This window comes from Talpa europaea (assembly GCF_964194135.1).
Source record: "Talpa europaea genome assembly, chromosome: 12".
Taxonomy (NCBI): domain Eukaryota; kingdom Metazoa; phylum Chordata; class Mammalia; order Eulipotyphla; family Talpidae; genus Talpa; species Talpa europaea.
The window spans coordinates 49,270,211-49,291,745 of NC_140079.1; the positions used below are offsets into that span (position 1 = coordinate 49,270,211).

At 41.4% G+C, this 21,535-nt stretch overlaps 1 protein-coding gene across 1 annotated transcript in view; it reads left to right on the forward strand.

Annotated features, from left to right (window-relative positions):
• The window catches only part of LAMC1 (laminin subunit gamma 1), a gene marked incomplete at both ends in the record, with an annotated part of 121,446 nt that overhangs the window by 88,747 nt on the left and 11,164 nt on the right, over positions 1 to 21,535 (forward strand). The window contains 15 exons of the mRNA XM_084250999.1: positions 1,339 to 1,527; positions 2,652 to 2,769; positions 3,464 to 3,562; positions 3,652 to 3,788; positions 4,195 to 4,317; positions 4,410 to 4,599; positions 4,908 to 5,020; positions 7,427 to 7,648; positions 7,770 to 7,958; positions 12,954 to 13,199; positions 13,679 to 13,832; positions 14,371 to 14,513; positions 15,854 to 16,032; positions 17,081 to 17,237; positions 21,315 to 21,520. Coding sequence (XP_084107125.1) covers positions 1,339 to 1,527; positions 2,652 to 2,769; positions 3,464 to 3,562; positions 3,652 to 3,788; positions 4,195 to 4,317; positions 4,410 to 4,599; positions 4,908 to 5,020; positions 7,427 to 7,648; positions 7,770 to 7,958; positions 12,954 to 13,199; positions 13,679 to 13,832; positions 14,371 to 14,513; positions 15,854 to 16,032; positions 17,081 to 17,237; positions 21,315 to 21,520 — 2,465 coding nt within the window. The remainder of the gene's footprint in view (positions 1 to 1,338; positions 1,528 to 2,651; positions 2,770 to 3,463; positions 3,563 to 3,651; positions 3,789 to 4,194; positions 4,318 to 4,409; positions 4,600 to 4,907; positions 5,021 to 7,426; positions 7,649 to 7,769; positions 7,959 to 12,953; positions 13,200 to 13,678; positions 13,833 to 14,370; positions 14,514 to 15,853; positions 16,033 to 17,080; positions 17,238 to 21,314; positions 21,521 to 21,535) is intronic.

A 21,535-nucleotide genomic window follows, 5' to 3' on the forward strand; every position in this document is an offset into this window, starting at 1 on the left:
TCAACATTTTTTCATATGCCTTTTGGCCATTTGTATTTCCTCTTTGGAGAAGTTTCTTTTTAGCTCTTCTGACCATTTTTTGACTGGATTATTTTCTTTGTTTTGTTGAGTCTCATCAGCTCTTTGTAGATTTTTGTGATCAGTCCTTTATCATTAGTGTTGTGTGCAAAAATGTTCTCCAAGTCGATGGAGTTTCTCTTTGTTTTGGTTATTGTCTCTTTTGCTGTGCAGAAGCTCTTTAATTTGATGTAGTCCCAGCTGTTGATCTTTGACTTCACTATCACTGCTTTGGGTGATGTGTCAAAGACACTGATTTTAACCCATGTCACTCAGCTTACTCCTGACTGGATATGTAAGTAATCTGGCAATTTGGAAGTTATGTGTCTAGTTTCTTTAAATCATCCCAAACTTAAGAAGGAAGTTAAGGTAAATTGAAGTCTATGTGTAAATTGGCACCTTGTTCTTAGATTTGTGTATAGAATGAAAGACAAAAATGCAGAAGAAATTTAATATGACTTGGCTTTTATATATGAGCAATCAACTGAAAATTCTAAGTACAGGAATTCTTTGTAGTTTATAATTATAATTTTGATAAGCATGAACATTTCTATGGTTATCTATACTGGTTATCTGTACTGATAGGTTATCTATACTGATAACGAGGCTCTATAAACCCTTTATTGACAAAAACTGGATTTATTTTAGATTTTATTTTTCTTTTGAATGAATAGTGCATGTGGTGGTTATTCTTATTTTCCCACCACCTAGCTATCACAGTTATCTGGGAGATGAGGTTTAGTTTTCTTTGAGTCTTTTAAAAATGTCTTCATGATGTGGTCTATATATACACAATGGAATATTATTCAGCAATCAAAAAAGATAAACTCATGCCATTTGCAGCAACGTGGATGAAGTTAGAAGGAATTATACTCAGTGAAATAAGCCAAAAGGAAAAAGAAAAATACTGGATGGTTTCACTTATAGCAGGAATATAGGGGAACCAAGTAAAACATCAGTGTGAAAAAATAATAATAGTACAAAACCCAACAAAGCAAAAACAGACATTTATAAATCAGAGACATCCTGCAGGCGAGAAGGAGGGAGAGGGATCGGAAAGTAGAGGGAGGAGCACAGGGGACTAAGGGTGATGGTGCACGGGTGCATTGGGGAAGGAAACTCTATGGGGACTCCACCTGAGGGGGTGGGGGGAATCAAATATTGTTTAAAAATGAACAATGATGTAAAAAAATTAAAAAATTTAATTAAAATAAATAAAATAAACATCTTCATGAAGGAACATGGACTGTTTTAATGCATATGCTGTTCTTGCACTGATAGCCTGCGACTGCAATGGGCGATCACAGGAATGCTACTTTGACCCTGAGCTGTATCGTTCCACTGGCCACGGGGGCCACTGCACCAACTGTCAGGGTAACACAGATGGTGCCAACTGTGAGAGGTGCCGGGAGAATTTCTTCCGCCTTGGAAACCATGAAGCCTGCTCTCCGTGCCACTGTAGTCCTGTGGGTAAGTGACAGGCAGGCTCTGCTGCAGCCTGATGAATTGAAAAACAAATGTTTCCTGTGCCCTCAGAATATAAAGTTTGGGGTGCAGTTTCTAGGCACTGGCATCGTTTAAGTACAGAAGTGTGTGCCTTATCATAACACATCCTGATTCTAGGTCTGCCTGACCGCCCCCCACCCTCCACTCTCTTTAATCAGGTTAAATTTTCAGATGATTTTCTGGTGTGTCTAAAAATGTGGCTTGGCCTGAGTAATGATTTGTAAATAATTAGCAACAAGATCACAGAGACCCTTTGAACTTTGACTGTAGAAGGTTAGCTGCTTAGTGAGCTCTTCCTTGTTAATGATTTTATTTAGTTTAAGCTCTTTAGGGAGCTGAACTTTGCTAGCATGTTGATGTGTATTCAGAGATGTGGAGCACCCTTAATCTTTTTTGAAGAGTTTGACCTTTGTTTTTATTGTTGATGCCGATATATACTTGACTTCTCAACATGGGGCTTAGGGAGGCTGTGCTTGACCCCAGCAAAGTGACTGGTCTAGGATGAAGTTTATCATCAGGTGCAGAGTGATTTGCTAGTGTTTTCAACTTTATGAATCCCGAATATTGTAACTAAAGGACTTTAGCTACTTTGAGTTCACCTTTGGGTATAGATGTGGAAAGTTCAGGTATCATGACTTGAAAGGAGGAGTTCTGATTTAAAACCTGATCCTTATTCTCTCTGTAACCATCTAGAGATTTCATGTTGGTTTTCAGGTGTTGTTTTTTTGGTTTTTTTTTTTAAAGATTTACTTACTTATTTATATAAGCACTGGGTATAGTCAGAAGCGCGGGAGGGTGAGAGAATTCACCAGAGCCAGAGCGGGGAGCAGAACAGGCAGATGGACGAATTACACTGCTGAGGGGAGCAGCGGGCGTGGCAGGAGAGGTCTGCGCGCCATGTGGGACCCTCGCCGGCAGCCAGGGATCGAACCGGTGCTGCAGAGGCTGCGGGCAGCTTTGAAGCCCAGCACTCAACCACTGCGCCACCGGGGGAGGCCCGTTTTTTGTTGTTTTTAATTGCCAGTCTTCTTTCTTTGACACATTAATTTTACATGTCTCTGGTGATTGACAAGCTCTCTAAATTTCAGGTTCTCTGAGCACACAGTGTGATAGCTACGGCAGATGCAGCTGTAAGCCAGGAGTGATGGGTGATAAGTGCGACCGCTGCCAGCCTGGGTACCATTCTCTCACTGAGGCAGGATGCAGGTAAGATTGTCCCAAAGCTGAACAAAAGGGGCAGAATCTAATGTACTTGATTCATAATAACAGTATCTTGTGACTTATCTGCAGCAATAGAAAGTTTTCATAATGATGACCCAGAATTGGTTTGTGCAAATATCTAAATGCAGTGAGTAACCTTGATTGAAACTGAATCCAAATATAAAATTGACTTTAGGATTCACATTTGCTCTTACTCTTTTAAAAAAAGAATCTATTAACATGTTGTAAGACAGGAAGGAATGGACACAGGGCAGGTTTTCTATGATCCAGCAGACCTGGTAAAGGAGTAGTCCTGGAACCCTCAGTAGCTTTTGCAGGCTTTTATTGGTATTTACCGGGTACATGGCAGGTAGGGTGCTGGGGGGCGGGAGGCTGGCAGGCCTCCCAGCCCCCAGCAAGTCTTCATTCTGTCTAGGCTCTGCAGCGTTCTCTCATGTTCTCTCTGCTCTTCTCATGGCTCTGATTCTCGGCTTCTCTGCTTCTTTCTCGGCTTCTGCTGGTGTCCCTGTGATGCCGCCTTATAACAGGGTTCCCTCCTCTATCCTAATGGTGGGAGGGCAGAAAAGCCAGATACTTTTACCTTACCCTACACATGTAAAACCAAATGATTGACTTTATGTCCAATTTCTTTTCCTTCCTACTCTTCGCTCATTGTTTTTATTCATTTTCTCTTGGACAGACCTTGCGCTTGTGATCCTTCTGGCAGCACTGATGAATGTAATGTTGAAACAGGAAGATGTGTTTGCAAAGACAATGTGGAAGGCTTCAATTGTGAGAGGTAGCTCATCTTTCTCTACCTATTTTGTGTTTTCCCTGTTATCACATTTCAAGTACTAAAATGGCTGATTGTGTCTTAATCTTTTTCAGATGCAAACCTGGATTTTTTAATCTGGAATCATCAAATCCAAGGGGTTGCACACCCTGCTTCTGCTTTGGGCATTCGTCTGTCTGTACAAATGCTGTGGGCTACAGCACTTATTCTATAACCTCTAACTTTCAGATTGGTAATTTTGACCTTCCTTCCATCTCCTAGAATTGTCAGACTAGACTTAACAGTAGTTTTTTGAGTTAGTAACTCTTTGAGGGTTTTTTTATAGTAATAATACTTCATGTTTTTTAATGTGTATGACTTTTAAAAGTGTATGACTTTCTATTTTTGCTTTTTAATTAATTTAATGAAAAGATACCTATGTTCTTAGAGTTTTCCATAGTGCGTACAAATGTTACATAAAATAAAACAAAATATAGTTTGACGGTTATAGCATATATAAATACTATTACAGCATTCATTTATTCAAAAACTTTTATTGATGACTTTCTATGTTTTCGTGGTGTATAGAGGACTCATTGAATTCAGGGCATGTACAGTGTAGTGGCACTTATGTTTTAATCTCTGCCTCCTACTTGCAGATGAGGATGGGTGGCATGCAGAACAGAGGGACGGTTCTGAAGCATTACTTGAGTGGTCTGCAGAGAGGCAAGATATCTCTGTCATCTCAGATAGCTACTTTCCTAGGTACTTCATTGCTCCTGGTAAGTGAAGCAAGAAAGTGATCTGGCTAGGTGTGTGCTCTTGGTGGTCTCATTCTCACATTCTTGCACACCATTGTTGTGTTTGCATCCAGCAAAGTTCTTGGGCAAACAGGTGCTGAGTTATGGGCAGAACTTCTCCTTCTCCTTTCGAGTGGACAGGCGAGACACTCGCCTCTCTGCAGAAGATGTGGTGCTTGAAGGAGCTGGCCTGAGAGTGTCTGTGCCCTTGATCGCTCAGAGCAACTCCTACCCTAGCGAGACTACAGTGAAATACATCTTCAGGTAGGGGCAGCCATTTTTTGTGAAATCTGAGTTGAACAAAAGGATGAAAAATGGTTTCTTTATCTCAACTTATCTAACCTCAAAATGGATGTTGAAGAGAAACATCTGGCTTATCAAGAAGACTTTGCAGAAATCCTTTTGATTACCTATAACCTTTCCAATTGACTGTCCGATAATACTCACTTTTCATTAAGTTAGATAGTTGGAGCATTGCATCCTTGGTGCCGTAAATGAAGAAGAAATGAATGCTTTCTCAGTTTCTAGAACTGTCCTTACAGAAGTTGATGTGGCCCTTTCTCTCTCTCCAGGCTCCATGAAGCAACAGATTACCCTTGGAGGCCTGCTCTTACCCCTTTTGAGTTTCAGAAGCTCCTAAACAATTTGACCTCTATCAAGATCCGTGGGACATATAGTGAAAGAAGTAAGTTATGATATAGTTTGGGAGAATTGCTTTAAAACATATAGCTGGAAGGAGGCCTCCCTGGTGGTACAGGGGATTAAGCATCAACACTGTGAAGCAGTCTGCAGCTACTGTAGCATGAGTTCGATCCCTGGCCAGGGAACTGACCCACATGGCACAGCAGACCTCTCCTGTCTCGCTTGCTGCTCCCGTCAGCAGTGTATTTCAGTCAATCTGCCCATTCTACTCCCCACTCTGTCTCTAGTGAATCCTATCACCCCCCGCACCCCAGCTCTTGTATGCATAAATAAATAAATCTTTTTTTAAAAAAAACATACAGATAGAAGGATCTATGATAATGCAGTTTATCACTGTAACACTGAGATGGTTTATCTGCTTTCAAGGACCTGAAGAAATTTTGCTAAAATTAGTAAATGGTATGATTTGATAATAGGTCTATCGCATGTAGATTCTTTTAACCATTCTACTGGTTCAAGCTGCTTCATTTTTTTGTACTTATTAATATGTAATTATAAAAGTCTTGATAATTTAACCATTGTCAAGAAAACTTTAAATTATGGAATGAACATTTGTTACAATTTTAGATAAGAAAAACTGTTTTAAGATATCCCTTTAAAGGTTTTTTTCTTTCTTTCTTTCTACTTTTTTTTTTTTTTTTTTTTTTTAAGGCAAACCTGCCTGGGGGATGTTGATGGTTTGGTGTCAGCATGTTGTATGCATTGATCTTTCATTTACCTCTGTTACCAGATGAAAAAGTCTTTTACGTAGTTAGAAACATGGATCTAAGATTAAGGAAAAGAAGTTAGAACTGAAGATGTGGAATTAAAAGTTTGTCAGTGTATGGGCAGTAATTTTTAAACTTGGAAATATGACCAAAAGTACAGAAAGAGAAAAGAAAAATCAGTCCTGGTAGCATAGATACTTAAAGATGATGCCCTGAGACTCAAGGGATAAAAAGAATTATATAACACTTGCTTTAAAAACACAGTTAAGAACAGAGAAAAAAGAATTTTAAGGAGCAGAAGCAAGTGACCGGTTCAGGAAGATGGCAATATGACTGGCTTTTGGATCACGTGATAAGAAGGAGTCCTCAGTGAGGGGCTTGTTGGTGTTTTTTTAAGAAATTGAAAGTAAAGTTGGATTGTGGTGATTTGAAAGTGATCAGAAGGTGAAGAAATATTTAAGTTTTACGGTGGGGAGACTTAATGCTTAGAGTTAGAAGCACATTAACCTATGGAGATGCTTCTCATCACCTGTCTGGGAAAAGAAACCATAAACATAGATGTTAACTCCATTTTAAGCAGTAAGAGAAGAGATGTCTTTCAGTTTTGGGTTGGCGATTGCTAAGTATGTAAACATCAAGTAATGTTTCATAACATGGGAATAACACTTGAAATATATGACCGCAAGAGACAAGAGGGGAATGGAAATTAAAGGGAAATGTGATAACCAAGGGCTGCCTCTTCCACATGGCCTTCATGCTGATGTTGTCATGTGCACCGTTCAGCGGGATGAACCATCAATCTAAGACTTGCATCATTTCAGTTTTCTTCCACAAATGAGAATGCATTGGCTATATGCATAATGGCTTTGGAATAATCACGTATTTGCCAGAGGTTAACTTTAGTACTAGAACTTGTTGACTTATTTATATTAAAAGATTTATTTATTTATGCATACAAGAACTGGGGTACAGGCCAGAGGTGTGGGGGTGAGAAGATTCACCAGAGGCAGAGTGGGGAGCAGAACAGTTGGATCTACTGAAATACACTGCTGAGGGGAGCAGCAGGCAAGTCAGGAGCAGTCTGCTGCACCATGTGGGTAGCTCCCTGGCCGGGGATCGAACTCGTGCTGCAGTGGCTGTGGATAGCTTCATAGTGCTGCATCTTAACCCCTTGCGCTACCAGGGAGGCCCCATGTTGATGTATTTTTGCTGTTTTATGCAGGGCAGAAATATAATTGAATGTCACTTGTTGACAGGTGCTTTCCTTTTTCTTTGTCCTTGAGCTCTACAATCAGTGTCTGCTTACAGCAGAAGAATAAAAACCACTTACTGGCTACAGACTGAAACACTTTTTGTCCCCCACATTCTTGTTCTTACCTTTTTTTGCCTCAGCTTATTGCCCAGTGCTTTTCAGTATTCACATTGATGATTGGGCAGACGAAACTCCAGCAAATCTGTGTGTTTGTTAAGAATGTAAATTTGCAACCCAGATACTCTGCTCCAGGTATCACATGATTGTTCTAAATGCTGTTTCCTAGTTATCATCTCCATACATGCCTCAAAGTGATGGTTGCTCACCTGTGGGATTTTGGGTCTGCTTACTCTTTAGCATTATTGCCTTTTCATTAGGATTTGGAAAACAGAAACCAGTTCAGTGATTTTCTGTCCCCCACCACATACAGGTGCTGGATATTTGGATGATGTCACCCTGGCGAGTGCTCGTCCTGGGCCTGGGGTCCCTGCCACGTGGGTGGAGTCCTGCACCTGTCCTGTGGGCTATGGAGGGCAGTTTTGTGAGATGTGCCTCTCCGGTTATAGAAGAGAAACCCCAAGTCTCGGGCCATACAGTCCGTGCGTGCTCTGTACCTGCAATGGGCACAGTGAGACCTGTGACCCCGAGACAGGTGAGAAGGTGCTGTTTGGTGGCTGCTAGGGACCGCAGTTCTCTTTCGCAGATGGGAAAGAAATGCTCACTGTCCTCTATTTGTACACCCACCTGCTTTCTGATACCCATTCTCCCACTAGGTGTTTGTAACTGCAGAGACAACACAGATGGCCCCCACTGTGAGAAGTGCAGCGATGGGTTCTATGGAGATTCAACCGTGGGCACTTCCTCTGATTGCCAGCCCTGCCCGTGTCCTGGGGGCTCGAGCTGTGCTGTTGTGCCTAAGACTAAGGAGGTGGTGTGCACCAATTGTCCTACTGGCACCACAGGTGAGCGCTCTTCCCATCCACTTGCAGTGCCCATCCATAGGAGCACCTTGGGAAGAGGGGCTTTGGGATCTTTTTGTTTGGTTCAATGACTACAGTTTCTGTGAAGGCAAGACTTTTGTAGGACACAGATTAGTATGAGATTCCCAGAATGCATGCTGGATACAGATAAAAGCTAGCATATTGATGGCCAAGTACTTTTCTAAGCTCTTTACATGTACTGTCTCATTAACCCTCACAACTCTCTGCGCTAGGTTTTGCTATTGCCCCCGTGTTACAGCAAATAAAACTGAGGCCCAGAGACACTGAGTGACATGGACAAGTCTACACAGCTTGTTATTGGAGAAGCTGGGATGTCTACCCCCAGGAGAGGGATGGACTCCAGAGATGATAGTCACTACAGTGTACTCTGTCTCATAGAATGAGAGCCAAACTTGATTTTTCAGGTTTAGGGCTTTCCTGGGATTCTCGTTGTAAAGTGATAAGTTTTAGATTCTCTAAATAGACCTTCTAGTGTACGAGAGTCCACTGCATTGAGTAGGGAGACTAGCTTTGCAGCTTTGGATAGGCCTCCATTCCTGTTCTCCGAGTTTCTATTTGATAAGAACATGAAATGAGGAACTGCCTGTGCTGACCCAGAGGAGCCAATGCTTGCTGGAGACCGGGTCCCTCCTTCTGCAGACAGAGAGGTTCTGGTCAGGCTTCTGATAAAATCCTTGGCTCCATCACAAGCTTTTTGTTCAAGCGATATTGCTACAGGGCATGAAAATAAGTGAAAATCAGAACAAAGCATTGAACTCATTAATCTGTATCTCTGTGTCTCATCAAGACACATTGTAGTCGTTGGGAAACATCAGGACTCTCCACCTTCCTTCCACTGCTCCTCTGACCCCACACCAAGCACAAGGGCATTGCGACACAGAGAGAGGGAATCATTTGCTTAAGGAGCTGATAAAAAAGGAACAGAACTTGGTGTAGAATTTTGTATTTGTGACACTTTTCTGCTCTTGTTTTAAACAATGGTCTACCAGTCTCACACAGACGTCTCCATCCCTGACTCCCCACAACCCAGCATGGCATGTTCTGGGCCCTTCCTGGGCTTCTCGTGGTCCCCCCAGTGTGCCTGACTCTTGCCCTGCCATATGCTGTTGTCTCTTTTCAGAGTGCTTTCCCTACTTTGCTTACCCAAATCTCACTTTTCTTTGGCCAGAGCCTCTCTATTCTGGGGTTGGGTTGAAATCCCCAGATTTTCCTCAATGAACCTTCCCTGCCCCACTCCCCTTGTTTCTGAGACCCTTTGCTCTGCTCTTACCATGTGGTTAGCATCCCACTGGCAGTTCCTGCTCTTAGAAGGACATTGCATGATGTTTTGCTGAGAGATCCCTTCACTCATTTCTTTCTTTCATACACACTCGAACTATAAAATTAAACAAGCATTGTGGAGACCTTCTCATATCTATGCTAAAGAATGTAAACGGTGAATTGACACTATCTGGGATACTTAATGGATACGTTATAATAGATCTTGGAAAATGTTATAATGGATTAATGCTATAATGACTCACTAGTCATTAACCAGATGTCTCTCCCACTTACTGTGAAACATTTGTTTCATTGGTTATCACCTACCCGTATGTAGCAATTCTTGAAGATGTTGGTTAGGCAGTAAATAGCATCAATCCTGTAAAAGGACAATGCCATCATCCTTTCCCCCTATATTCTATAATCCCTATATTATTTTTATTGATGGTACTTTTAGCCACTTGATATTTTTATAGCTATTCTTTTGTTTATTATCTGTCTCCTCCTTCTGTTTCGCCGCCTGTAATTTAAGCTCCATGAGAGCAGGGATTTTTGTGGGGTTTTTTTCACTTTTATATCCCTAACACCCAAACGTAGTAGTTGGCAAATGTGTTCATTGAAGAAATGCAAATATTTATTGAATAAATGAATAGAGATTGCAGATTGCAATTGTTGGAACTGTTCTTCCTTGTTGGAAGACTATTAAAGAATTTGAATGACTACTGATAGTCACTGAGATCTTCATGGCTGGTGTGATTTTATATTTAATTTATTCTTTAAAATAGTCTTTTGAGGTAAATTATTGCTACTACTACTATTCTTTTTCAATAAATTTGAGTTCATGGTTTTGGGAGTACAAAGATCAGTAAGGAAGATACCTCTTCAGGGGCTTAAATGGACAGGAAACACGGATGCTTTTCATTCATTGTGCTTGCTAGCTCAGATAAAGGTGTGCAGGCAAGAGAACTAACGGGAAGGGAGAAGCACACCTCTGGGGGTGTGTGAGGAGGAAAAGTAAGGCATAAAGAAGTTGTGTGACTCCACCCAAATCATAATAATAGTACGGCTGGATTTGAGCCTGTGTCTTAGATGAGAGTGAAGAGTAGGTGAGGAATAGCCACAGAGAGTGTGTTAGTGGGAGAGCTTGTCATGGGCTGCTGTGACCTCTGTTTTAGGTTTTCTACCAGATGTTTTCTAAGTTTTATTCAAAACAGTTTCAGGACTTTCAAATATGGATCACATCTAGAATAACTAAATTATCTGATGAAACAGCAAAACAAGTACCATTTTAATCCTAATCTGAATAAGGATCTTGGATGAGAATCTGGTAACAATTTACATCTGAGACAAGAAGGATCCTAACTTCCTGTCCTCTCTTAATGTTATAGTACCTCTCTTGCCCCCCTCAGCCACACTGTCTGGTCACGTCAGTGGTCTCTGCCAAATGCTGTGCTCAGTTTTCAGTCTCCACCTGACCTCTCACTTTGCTCCAAACATTTTCTCCTCTGGCTTTTTGTCACACTTCACTCTCTTTGGTTTTCTCCTACCTCCGTGGATCCTTTGATCACTGCTGTTTCCCAGCCTGGGGCTTTCATATCTACTTTATATGTTCCCTTTAGGTGAGCAGATCTCACCTTTGTCTTCAAAAGCTGCTCTGGACCTATAACCACCAAGTCTGTATCTTCCACTCTGACCTCTCCTCCTGAGTGCCCAGTACCTACTTGGCCATCGCCACTTGGCTGGAGGGCCTTCCATTCGCCCCTCTGCATCCACTCTCAGTCTCTCTCCACCTGGCCAGACCTGTGTGCACAGCACCAATGGTGGTGACTCTGAGTTCAGCAGCAGCCAAGCACACACGAGAGCAAAGAGGAGGAGGGGAAGGCAGGTATTTATTCCAAGGCCCCCTGGAAGGGTCCTGTGGGTTCCTCACCGCTTGATGACCTTGAAATTCTCAGCAACTGGCAGATGGCCTTCTGCAGACAGCTTTGACTTTAGGTTCCGGTAACTGCTCCTTCCCTTCACCCCCTGACTCAGGTAACAGGAACCTGCATTTCCTCTCCAGGTGCTACACTTCCTTGTGGTTTCCCTACATAGTCCATACCTGATGCTACTTTTATGAAACTTCTTTGCAAGTCTTAACTGATTTGAATGTACCAATTATTTTTGCTCAAATGTTGATTGCGCTGGCTAAAGGAATCTCAGATTGAAGCAAATTCAAGCTAAGTCTTCGATTCCCTCCCCCATTCTCTAATCTAATCCTGCTCCTTCCCCAATCATACTCATTTCAGTGAAAATCCATGTAGCTGCTGAAGCTGAAGTCATTGCCAGCAAGTGTTCCTGATTCTCCCTTGAATCTGACCTTTTTTCACTACCTCCACTGTTACCAGCCTGCTCTCCACACCACTGTCCTCTCACCTGGAATAGTTCTCTGATTGGCTTCCTATCTCATTCTGCTCCTCTGCCATCCATCTGCACATGGCAGCCAGAATGATCCTTTTTACTGCAAATCAGATCACAGTATTTTTTAAAACCCTCCAATAGCACCTCAGGGCACTTTAAACCCTTTAATTTCTTTTTGTCACCTACAGGTTGGCTTTTACTGCTTCCACAAGTTTGTCTTGCATTGCTAAAACATGGCTGGTTTCTTCTGATCTTCCACGGTCATCCCATATGTCTCCTATTTACAGATACTTTCTCTAACCACCCAATCTAAAGCATCTCACACTGACTCTAGCATGTTGTTCTGTTTTAACTTTCTTATACTTATTTTCCTCTGAAGTAATCTTTTTTATGTATGTCTCTGGATTGATTCCCCAACAGCAGGATAGGTTTTGTGAGAACAGAGACTTTATGTACTTTGTTCACCACACCATCCTGATCACCTACAACAGTGCTGGAATATAGTTGATGCTCAGTAAGTATTTATAGAATAAATACATGAACAGCTCTCTTCTTCTCCAGAAATTTTAGGCTCACATAGGCCCTGTCAACTACAGAGATACCAAGCTTGAGCTAATAATGGTGGCAAAATAGAAAAGGAAAGATGAGAAGCAGTAAGTTTAGTGTACTGGAAAGAAAGCTCTGGCGTCTAGATACTTGGTTATAGACAAGTTATTTAACCTCTCTGTGGCCTTGGCTATAATAGGAGCTGGCCTGTGATGAGTTCCAAGGTCTCTTCTAAAATGCTGAATTCTGTGCTTGTTGACATGCTCACACTAGGATTAACACATACCTTTTATTTTCAAAGAGAACCATCCTGCTCACTTTGTTGTTAGAGCATCAAGAATGGCACCTCATCTTTCTAATGTCATCATCAAAAACAAACATATAGGAAGTACAATCCCCTGGGCTGAAGAGTTTACTACACCAGAGCGTAGCTTATTTACAAAGCACTTTTAGTGCATGATTTCAGTGAATCCCCAGAACTGTTGAAGTGAAGCAGGAATACCAGGTATGGTCTTTCTAATATGGAAAGGAGGTGTCCCCAAGGCCATTCTGCTGGTTTTGCACAGTGCCAGGACTGCAATGCAGCCCTCTGCCCTGCTCAGCTGGTGCCATGTCCACTGTACTAAGTTGCCTGATGGTTAGACTCAACTCTTTGTACCAGTGGTAATTTATCAGCAGACTCTTTGTAACCAGTAGCACCAGAAATGTCCAAGGCCTTTCTCTGATAACATCAGATTGTCTCATGCCCAGGTAAGAGATGTGAGCTCTGTGATGATGGCTACTTTGGAGACCCTCTGGGCAGAAATGGCCCAGTGAGGCTGTGCCGCCTGTGCCAGTGCAATGGCAACATCGACCCCAATGCCGTGGGAAATTGCAACCGCTTGACAGGAGAATGCCTGAAGTGCATCTATAACACTGCTGGCTTCTATTGTGACCGATGCAAAGATGGATTTTTTGGAAATCCCCTGGCTCTCAATCCAGCCGACAAATGCAAAGGTAATCAGCCACAGGCCAGATTCTGTCATCACTGTACTCTTTTGTTTTGCAAATTCGTGGCATCGTGTTTTTAGGGCTTTACAGTTAATTTAGTCAAATGCAAGGCCATTTTATAGACAGCTAGCACAAACCACTTATTTAATGTTTTCTAGCAGACACATTAAAATAGAAAAGCAAGAGAAATTAAATTTACTAATGTATTTTATTTAACCTAATACAGCTTACTACTTTCATTTCAACAATTACCTATAAAAATTATTGCAATATATGTTTTTATTTCCTCACATCAGTTCTTCAAAGTTTTTATAGCACATCTCAGTCCAAACCAGCCACATTTCAGGTGCTCTGTATCCACAGGGACTGGTGCCCTCTGTCTGTGTTGGACAACACAAATCTCAAGAGCCAATTGGTAGTGTGGATAGTTAATTATTTCTCTCAGGTGATGTGCATCTTTTACTATCTCTGTCTTGCTGCCTTAGCCTGCAGCTGCAACCCTTACGGGACCGTAAGGCAGCAGAGTGGCTGTAACCCCGTGACCGGGCAGTGTGAATGTCAACCTCACGTGAGTGGCCGGGACTGTGGGGCCTGCGACCCTGGGTACTACAACCTGCAGAGCGGGCAAGGCTGCGAGAGGTAAGATACCTGATGTCTTTGGTGGAAGTATGTGTGGAGGGTGGTTAATGTAATAGATGAATTTTTTATGGGTTATATGTTTCAATAGTTGGCTTGCCTCTGTTCAGGAGTGATTTGAGTACTTAATACCAGTGAGGCACCCCAACAGGAGTAGTGGGATGTTGTACTCGAGCTAATGGCAGAAAATATCAAGTGCGTGGTTCTAGCTGAGTCAGAATCACCAGGGCAACTTCAAAAACAGAAAACAGGGTCCTCTCTGAGATGCTTAGAGTCTGACCCTAGGGTTGCATTCTGGGGATTCCATGTTGGAGAGCCACCTGCAGTGGTTGAGTCTTGGAATAATAGTGTGTGTGGTGTTACATTAGAAAAGGAAGTCCTGGATAAAACGTGAAAATTACTTGAGCCTCAGTGGCTTAACAACCAAACAACATTTGGTTTTCTAATACAAAATACATCACTCCTATGTGGGAAAGGAAAAAAATGGTTTGCCTCAGGACTGTTTTTCTAACCTGGGAAATGTCATGTGTTCTGTTTTCAGGTGTGACTGCCATGCTTTGGGTTCCACCAATGGGCAGTGTGACATCCGCACTGGCCAGTGTGAGTGCCAGCCTGGCATCACGGGACAGCAGTGTGAGCGCTGTGAGGTCAACCACTTTGGGTTCGGACCTGAAGGCTGCAAACGTAAGGGGCGATGGTGGCATAGAAACCTAAGTCTCCCCTAATTCTGGTAGGAACCATAATCCAGAAAGGACTTGGACAGACTCAGTCCAGTCACCTGGCTCACAGTCAGGGTGATCCCTAAGTCCTCATAGATGCTTTGTTTGATGCCAAAGTATTATGCTTTTCTAGAATTCTGGGGACTGAGAGCTGCTCTGGTTTCTTTACAACCTAGTTTATGTCATTTGTGGTGTTTCTGATTCTTCCTTTTTCTGGTCTTCCATTTTTCCAAAGAAAGAAAAGTCTCCTTTTGATTTTTGAATTCTGCCCCTGTGCTTGAGGAGACCCTTTTATTGATCGCATTCTTAGGGCTGATAAAGAAGCTGTGAGACTCTGATGGCAATGAGCTGGTTGACTCACTGGCTGCAGTTGCTTCCTTCCCTGGGGGCCCTTTTGGTGTGGCCATGTATAAACATCTGCTGCTTCTTGGCATAAACACTTGCCTGGAATTAGGCTTAGAACTGTTTGGGCTTTTGCTTTCTGAATTCCTTCATTTTTTCCTGTGGAATGTAGCATACTGCCTTTTACTCAATTCAGAGAGCAAAGTGAGTAAACACACTATCAGCTAATGCAAAATAAGCATGAGCACTGGGTCTTCTAGTTTTAGTGGGAAAAATATTAAAACAATGGTGAGATGAAGAGATGAATTTGTAAAGTGCACAAAAGGAAACTAATTTGTTTAATAGGCTGGTTTCTCTAATTATTAAGTAATCTGAAAGGATACACTTTTTTTTCTTTTAAATATTTATTTATACAAGAACTGGGGTACAGGCCAGATGTGTGGGAGGGTGAGAGGATTCACCAGAGACAGAGCGGGGAGCAGAACAGGCAGATGAAACGAAAGCACTGCTGAGGGGAGGAGCGGGTGAGACAGGAGAGGTCTGTCTCGCCATATGGGATTCTCCCTGGCTGGCCGGCGGAGTCTGCGGGTTAGCTTCACAGTCCTACGCTGAATCCACTGCGCCACCGGGGAGGCCCCAATATTCAGCAAATTTATTATTTTTTTAATGTTTTCTTTTATATAATTCTTACATCATTTTTCATCTTTGCACAATGTATGCATTTTCATTGTGGTTATATTCCCCATACAATTGCACGGATACACTTTTTACTCGAAACTGACTGGTGTTTTAAAATTTTCTGTCTTTGCTCCCAGGCACTGCTAATCATTTAAATTCCCATAAAAAATCCTGTTTCTCAAGAAATGTCTGCTGAATGACAGTACAGTCAGTTGTCAATGTCAGTCTGCTCTAAAAGACTTCCTTCTTTGCCTTGTTGTGTCCTTTTTCCCCTCTGTTCTGCAGCCTGTGACTGTCACCCTGAAGGGTCTCTTTCACTCCAGTGCAAGGATGATGGTCGTTGTGAATGCAAAGAAGGCTTTGTGGGAAATCGCTGTGACCAGTGTGAAGAGAACTATTTCTACAATCGGTCTTGGCCTGGATGCCAGGAATGTCCAGCCTGTTACCGACTGGTAAAGGACAAGGTAAGCTGTTCATAGTGCATTCATTCATTCATTAGCCATCAAATGGGAACTTCCTGCACATTAACTTCTGGACAAAAAATGGTAAAGAAGGTAGACACGGTCCCTGTTCTCAAAGGCTTATGTTCCGGTTGAAAGACAGTAAGAATTAAGTAAGGAAATCATTGCCAGAAAGAATACAGACAGAGAATAGAACTACTTTCTATTATGGCTCTAAGGAAATGAGATGAGATCATAAGGATAAGCAGGGGCAAGCCCCTGAGAAGGGGATGGAGGGAAGGCTCTTCCTGCACAGGGAATGTGGGGTACAAAGGCTTTGGAATTGGGGGGTGTTTGGAGCCTGCTAATTAAGTGGGGGAGTGGTTCATGATAAGACTGGAGAAGTTGATGGAGACAGCTGTGTCATACCTTGTTGAACATAGTAAGAAATACAGGTTTTATTCCAAGTCCACTGGAATTGCACCAAAGAGTTTTAAGCTAGGGGATCCTATTTGTGTTTATAAGAAGAACATTGTGACTACTATGGAAAGAATGATAGTTAGGATTGGGGTGGGGGAGCTATGGTGGAATTGCTGGATAAATGTGATGTGTGTGTGGGTACAGGGCATTAAAGGGGCAAGGAAAGGGAAAGAGAAGAATCAAGGATGGATATTGGGATTTTTACTCTAGGCAGCTGAAGGCATTATTTATTGAGATGGATGTGACTCAGAAAGAATAGAGTTAAGAGAAAAGAGTATAATTTTGGATGCTGTTGAGATGCCTATCAGAGAGCTCAGTGGAGGTGTCAACAAGTAATCTGAAACACAAGGGAGCAGTCAGAACTGAGAAGTTGTCAGCATGTGGTGTTTAAAGTTAAAGGAATGAGTCTGACATTTTTTCTTTGGAAGTCAAAGAAATAAAGAAAATTTACCCAGTACCTACTTACCAGCAAACATGCAGGGAGTGTGTAGACCTGGGTATTTACAGGTGTGGCTGATCTTCCAGCAGGAGGTACAGTGCTTCAGGAACACTCGTATTCCTACTTTCCCTTTTCTTCCTTTATTATGTTTAGGTTGCTGATCATCGAGCGAAACTCCAGGAATTAGAGAATCTCATAGCAAACCTTGGAACTGGGGATGAGGTGGTGACGGATCAAGCCTTTGAGGATAGACTCAAACAAGCAGAGAGAGAGGCTATGAACCTCCTTCTTGAGGCCCAGGATGTCAAAGGTAAGTTTTAAGATAAAATAAACATGAAATTATTCTCCAGCACATTGAAGCTATTACAGTATTTTTACAAATTTCAAGCATTTTATCAGTCTGTTCCATTACAACATATTTTATTTTATTTTACTTCTGCATGTTATCTATTTTTTATTTATATATATTTTACATCATTGTTCATTTTTAAACAATATTTGCTTCCTCCCACCCTGAGATATAGTCCCCACAGAATTTCCTTCACCAGTTCACCCGTGCACCATCACCTCAGTCTCCTGTGCTCCTCCGTCCCTCTCTCTGATCCCTCTCCCTCCTCCCCTGCAGTATGTCTCTGATTTATAATTGTCCGTTTTTGCTTTGTTGTGTTTTGTGCTGTTATTATTGTTTTACACTGATGTCTTACTTGGTTCCCCTATATTCCTCCTGTAAGTGAAACCATCCAATATTTTTTTTCCTTCTAGCTTATTTCACTGAGCATAATTCCTTTTAGCTCCATCCACGTTGCTGCAAATGGCATGAGTTTATCTTGTTTGATAGCTGAATAGTATTCCATTGTGTGTGTGTGTGTGTGTGTGTGTGTGTGTGTGTGTGATGCACATCACCACATCTTCTTGATCCAGTCATCTATTTTTGGGCATTTGGGTTGTTTCCAGGTTTTACCTATTTTAAATAGTGCTGCAGTAAAATGGGGGTACAGGTGGTCTTTTAAATCAGTGTTTTTGTGTCCTTTGGGTAGATCCCTAGGAGTGGGATTGCTGGGTCATATGGTAGCTCCATTTTTAGTAGACTGAGGAACCTCCACACAACTTTCCTTAGTGGTTGGACCAGTTTACACACCCATCAGCAATGTAGGAGAGTTCCTTTTTCACCACATCCTCGCCAACATTTGTTGTTGCTAGTTTTTTTGATATGTGCCATTCTTACTGGTATAAGGTGGTATCTCATTGTAGTTTTGATTTGCATTTCCCTGATTATAAGGATTGCATTACAATGTATTTTTAAATAGTTTTAAAAAAATCATTGCAGGTATACATTGCTAGTATGCATTACTTTAAGAAGAAAACTTGACCTTCGATTTTTTTTTATCATTCTAGTGAGTATTTATTTTATGCCCTGATTTATTTCTTTGAAAAGGATTTTATAGGGAAAAATTGTGATCTTCAATTATGAATTGAACAGCTAGCTACCAAATAATGTAACACTTAGTATTATGAAAGTAGAGATTATGAAATTACCTAGTTAATAAGCACGTAAGGTGGTAATGTTATATGAAGGCATACATTTTATATATTATATGCATAATGTCCTTTGCAATTCAATAGTTCAGTCATCTGTACATTATCTGATGAGATGGGATAATAAGCAGAGAAGAGGTTGACTTAAGATTTAGAAAACAGTTTGTTTATGTTAAAATGCCTTCTTGAAGTCAAGAAAATGAAGGACAGATAACAGCTGGTTTCACTTATTTGTGGAATATAAATAACCAGAAACCATATACTAGCAAAAATGTAGCAAAAATAATCTTAGACAGTGAAAAATATACTGGTTACCGGGGAAACAGTGCAGGGAAGAGGGGTTATAGGAAGGAAGGGGACAGAACATTGGCACAGGAGGTGAGTGCAGGGTGAGTGCAACACATGCCCATGTGGAGGAGGAAAAAGGTAACCCCAGAGTCATACAGATGTGTAACTGGCTGACACATTTAATTAAATAAGAAATAAAATAAGTACCTTATTGACTTTAAAGAAAGCTTGTTTTTAAAACTTTGAAAGTCAGTTATTTTAAATCATTTATTTGCTTTTTATGTGAGCACTTTAAAATTTTGTTTTCACTTCTTAGTCTCTGGATAAAGATTTTTTCTAAAACTTGCACAGGTTCTTTTGTACACTTACTGCTTACCTGTAGTAACACCAACAGTGGAAAGATGAGTAAGGTACTGCACCTTCATCGAGGTGTCACCATCTCGCTGGCGTCACTTCTGCTTGGGGCTGTCCCATGGTTGAAGCCCTGGTGTTTTTGGCTACTCACAGTAAACACACTGGGACTGTGGTGATCAACTTCACTGTTTTCTTTTTTGCGTTATTGAATTAGAATTGACATATAGCACAGATGTATAAGCTTTAGTGTACAGTGTGACTCAGCATACATATATTGTGAAATGATTATCGATTATTGATTTGTGAATCTGTATCCATTTAGATTGTTTCAAAATACAGATCAACAAAAACTAAATGAATTTGCTGATTTCTTGATGTAAATATCCCTAACGTACAGAATTTTGATCTTATAAAGCTACTGAACTGGAGAAGGGATTCATTGGTTGCATTTGGTTTGGGATAGTTTTTTTTTTTTTTTTTCATGTGAAAATCCAGAAATTGGTCAATGAGGCAAATATTTAGAAATAATAAAACCACAGGTCAATAGCTTGTGTGAACTTTAGGTGTTCTTTATTTTTTGTTTTGGTGGTGGCTGTTACATCTTAAGACCTTAAGACATCTTAAGTCTTTAGCATAGATGAAGAAGAATTTAAATGTTTCATAATCTACAAAACAGTAGTGGTTTTTTTGAGGATGTTCACTTTTCAGCAGTAGTGTCTGACACGTTATTTCATTAATGTATCATCTTAAAACAACAAATTCACACCTACTGTTAACATTGATGACTTGCATGTGGGGTTTATTCTTAAGTACCAGTTATTCTGCCTGAGAGGTGGGGTGTGGCACACAGTTCTGGGCCAGCACCGTCAGCATGTGGGAGGGAGACCTGCCTGCACTACCGTCAGCCTAAGCACCAGGCATCTCCATGCAGCCCCGACCGCATCTGTCTCCCCTTGGACCACAATGTCTACCTACTTTCCTCTGCCCAAGCAGGTGATTCTGTTGGACAGAAGCTGTGATAGGAGCCATGGCCATCATACCTCCCCTTGAGCCATCTGACAGTGAGGAGCATAGTGGGCTGCTGCTACTGATATCTTTGGAGTATTATATAATGAGGCCAGGGTTCCATCCACGTCCACTTAGACCTGCTTCCTGGAGTTCCTGGCTGACCTTTCCTCCTTAGGCTCAGACTAGCCATGAATAAAAATATCTTCATAATGATTGATCTTTTAAAACTATCCCTAAGTATTCATTTGTAGCTTAAACTTGTTCTGCAGATTCAAAAGGAGAATATAAGGTACAGTTAAGTCTTACAATTAGACACTTGGAATTGTAAGGCATCTGATTTTGTAAAATTATTCTCTTTTATTGGATAATAAGTTTTGTATTCTCCTTTCACATATTATTGTTCTTCTAAAGAACTGGCCAGAGAGAACTATATCTCCTATTTTTGAGGGTGTAAAGGGAAGGGACCTATGTAACCTTGTGACTGAAATGCATCCGCAATCTTTAGATTATTAAAGGGATCTGCTTAGGGCCACTGCATATAGTGAGGCAGCAGTTGTGTTGTACACCAGCTTTGCGCATGCATTTGGTAGCACTGCTTACCAGTTGCTATTTTCCAAACCTGTATTCAACTTTATTGGTCTTAACTGAGACCTCTCGTCTTTTTAACCTTGCTTGAAAAAAATGACATGGATATGCCAGGGGTAGGGAGTGATGGCAAGCATCTCTTTAGTTTAAAATATAAAATGGAATTTTAATTTGTCATATTTCATCTGCTGCTTTAGAAACTTTTTTCCTAGTTTAGAAAAAGTGTCATAGTGTAGAATATGTCAGGTCTGGCTGTGCCTTTAACAACATTGATTTTTATAAATAAATCTGTCATGTGCTAGGATGTCTAAATCAGTCTTCATCAAACATTTCTGGGCTGTCTTCTCTGTCGATCACTGTATAAGACTGAGGCTGTAGTGAGGGTAAGAAAGAGGGTCAGACAGCGCAAGAGTTGGAGACAGTGTGAGAAGTATAACCGTGGTAGTACTGCTGGGCACAGGAAAGATTGACCAGCACTCCCAGTGGGCGCAGGGACAGTAGTCGGAGAGTTGCAGGGTTTGGAAGAGTCCAGATGAGCAGTGCCTCGGATTCCTTGTGAGGTGATATGTCCTCCTGTCAGACAACTTGTGAACTTTCTTCTGCATTGCCATTGCAGATGTGGACCAGAATTTGATGGATCGCCTCCAGAAAGTAAATAACACCCTTTCCAGCCAAATTAGCCGTTTACAGAATATCCGGAATACCATTGAGGAGACTGGAAACTTGGCTGAACAAGCACGTTCCCGGGTAGAGAGCACAGAGCAGTTGATTGAAATCGCATCCAGAGAACTTGAAAAAGCAAAGATGGCCGTTGCCAACGTGGTGAGTGTGTGTGAT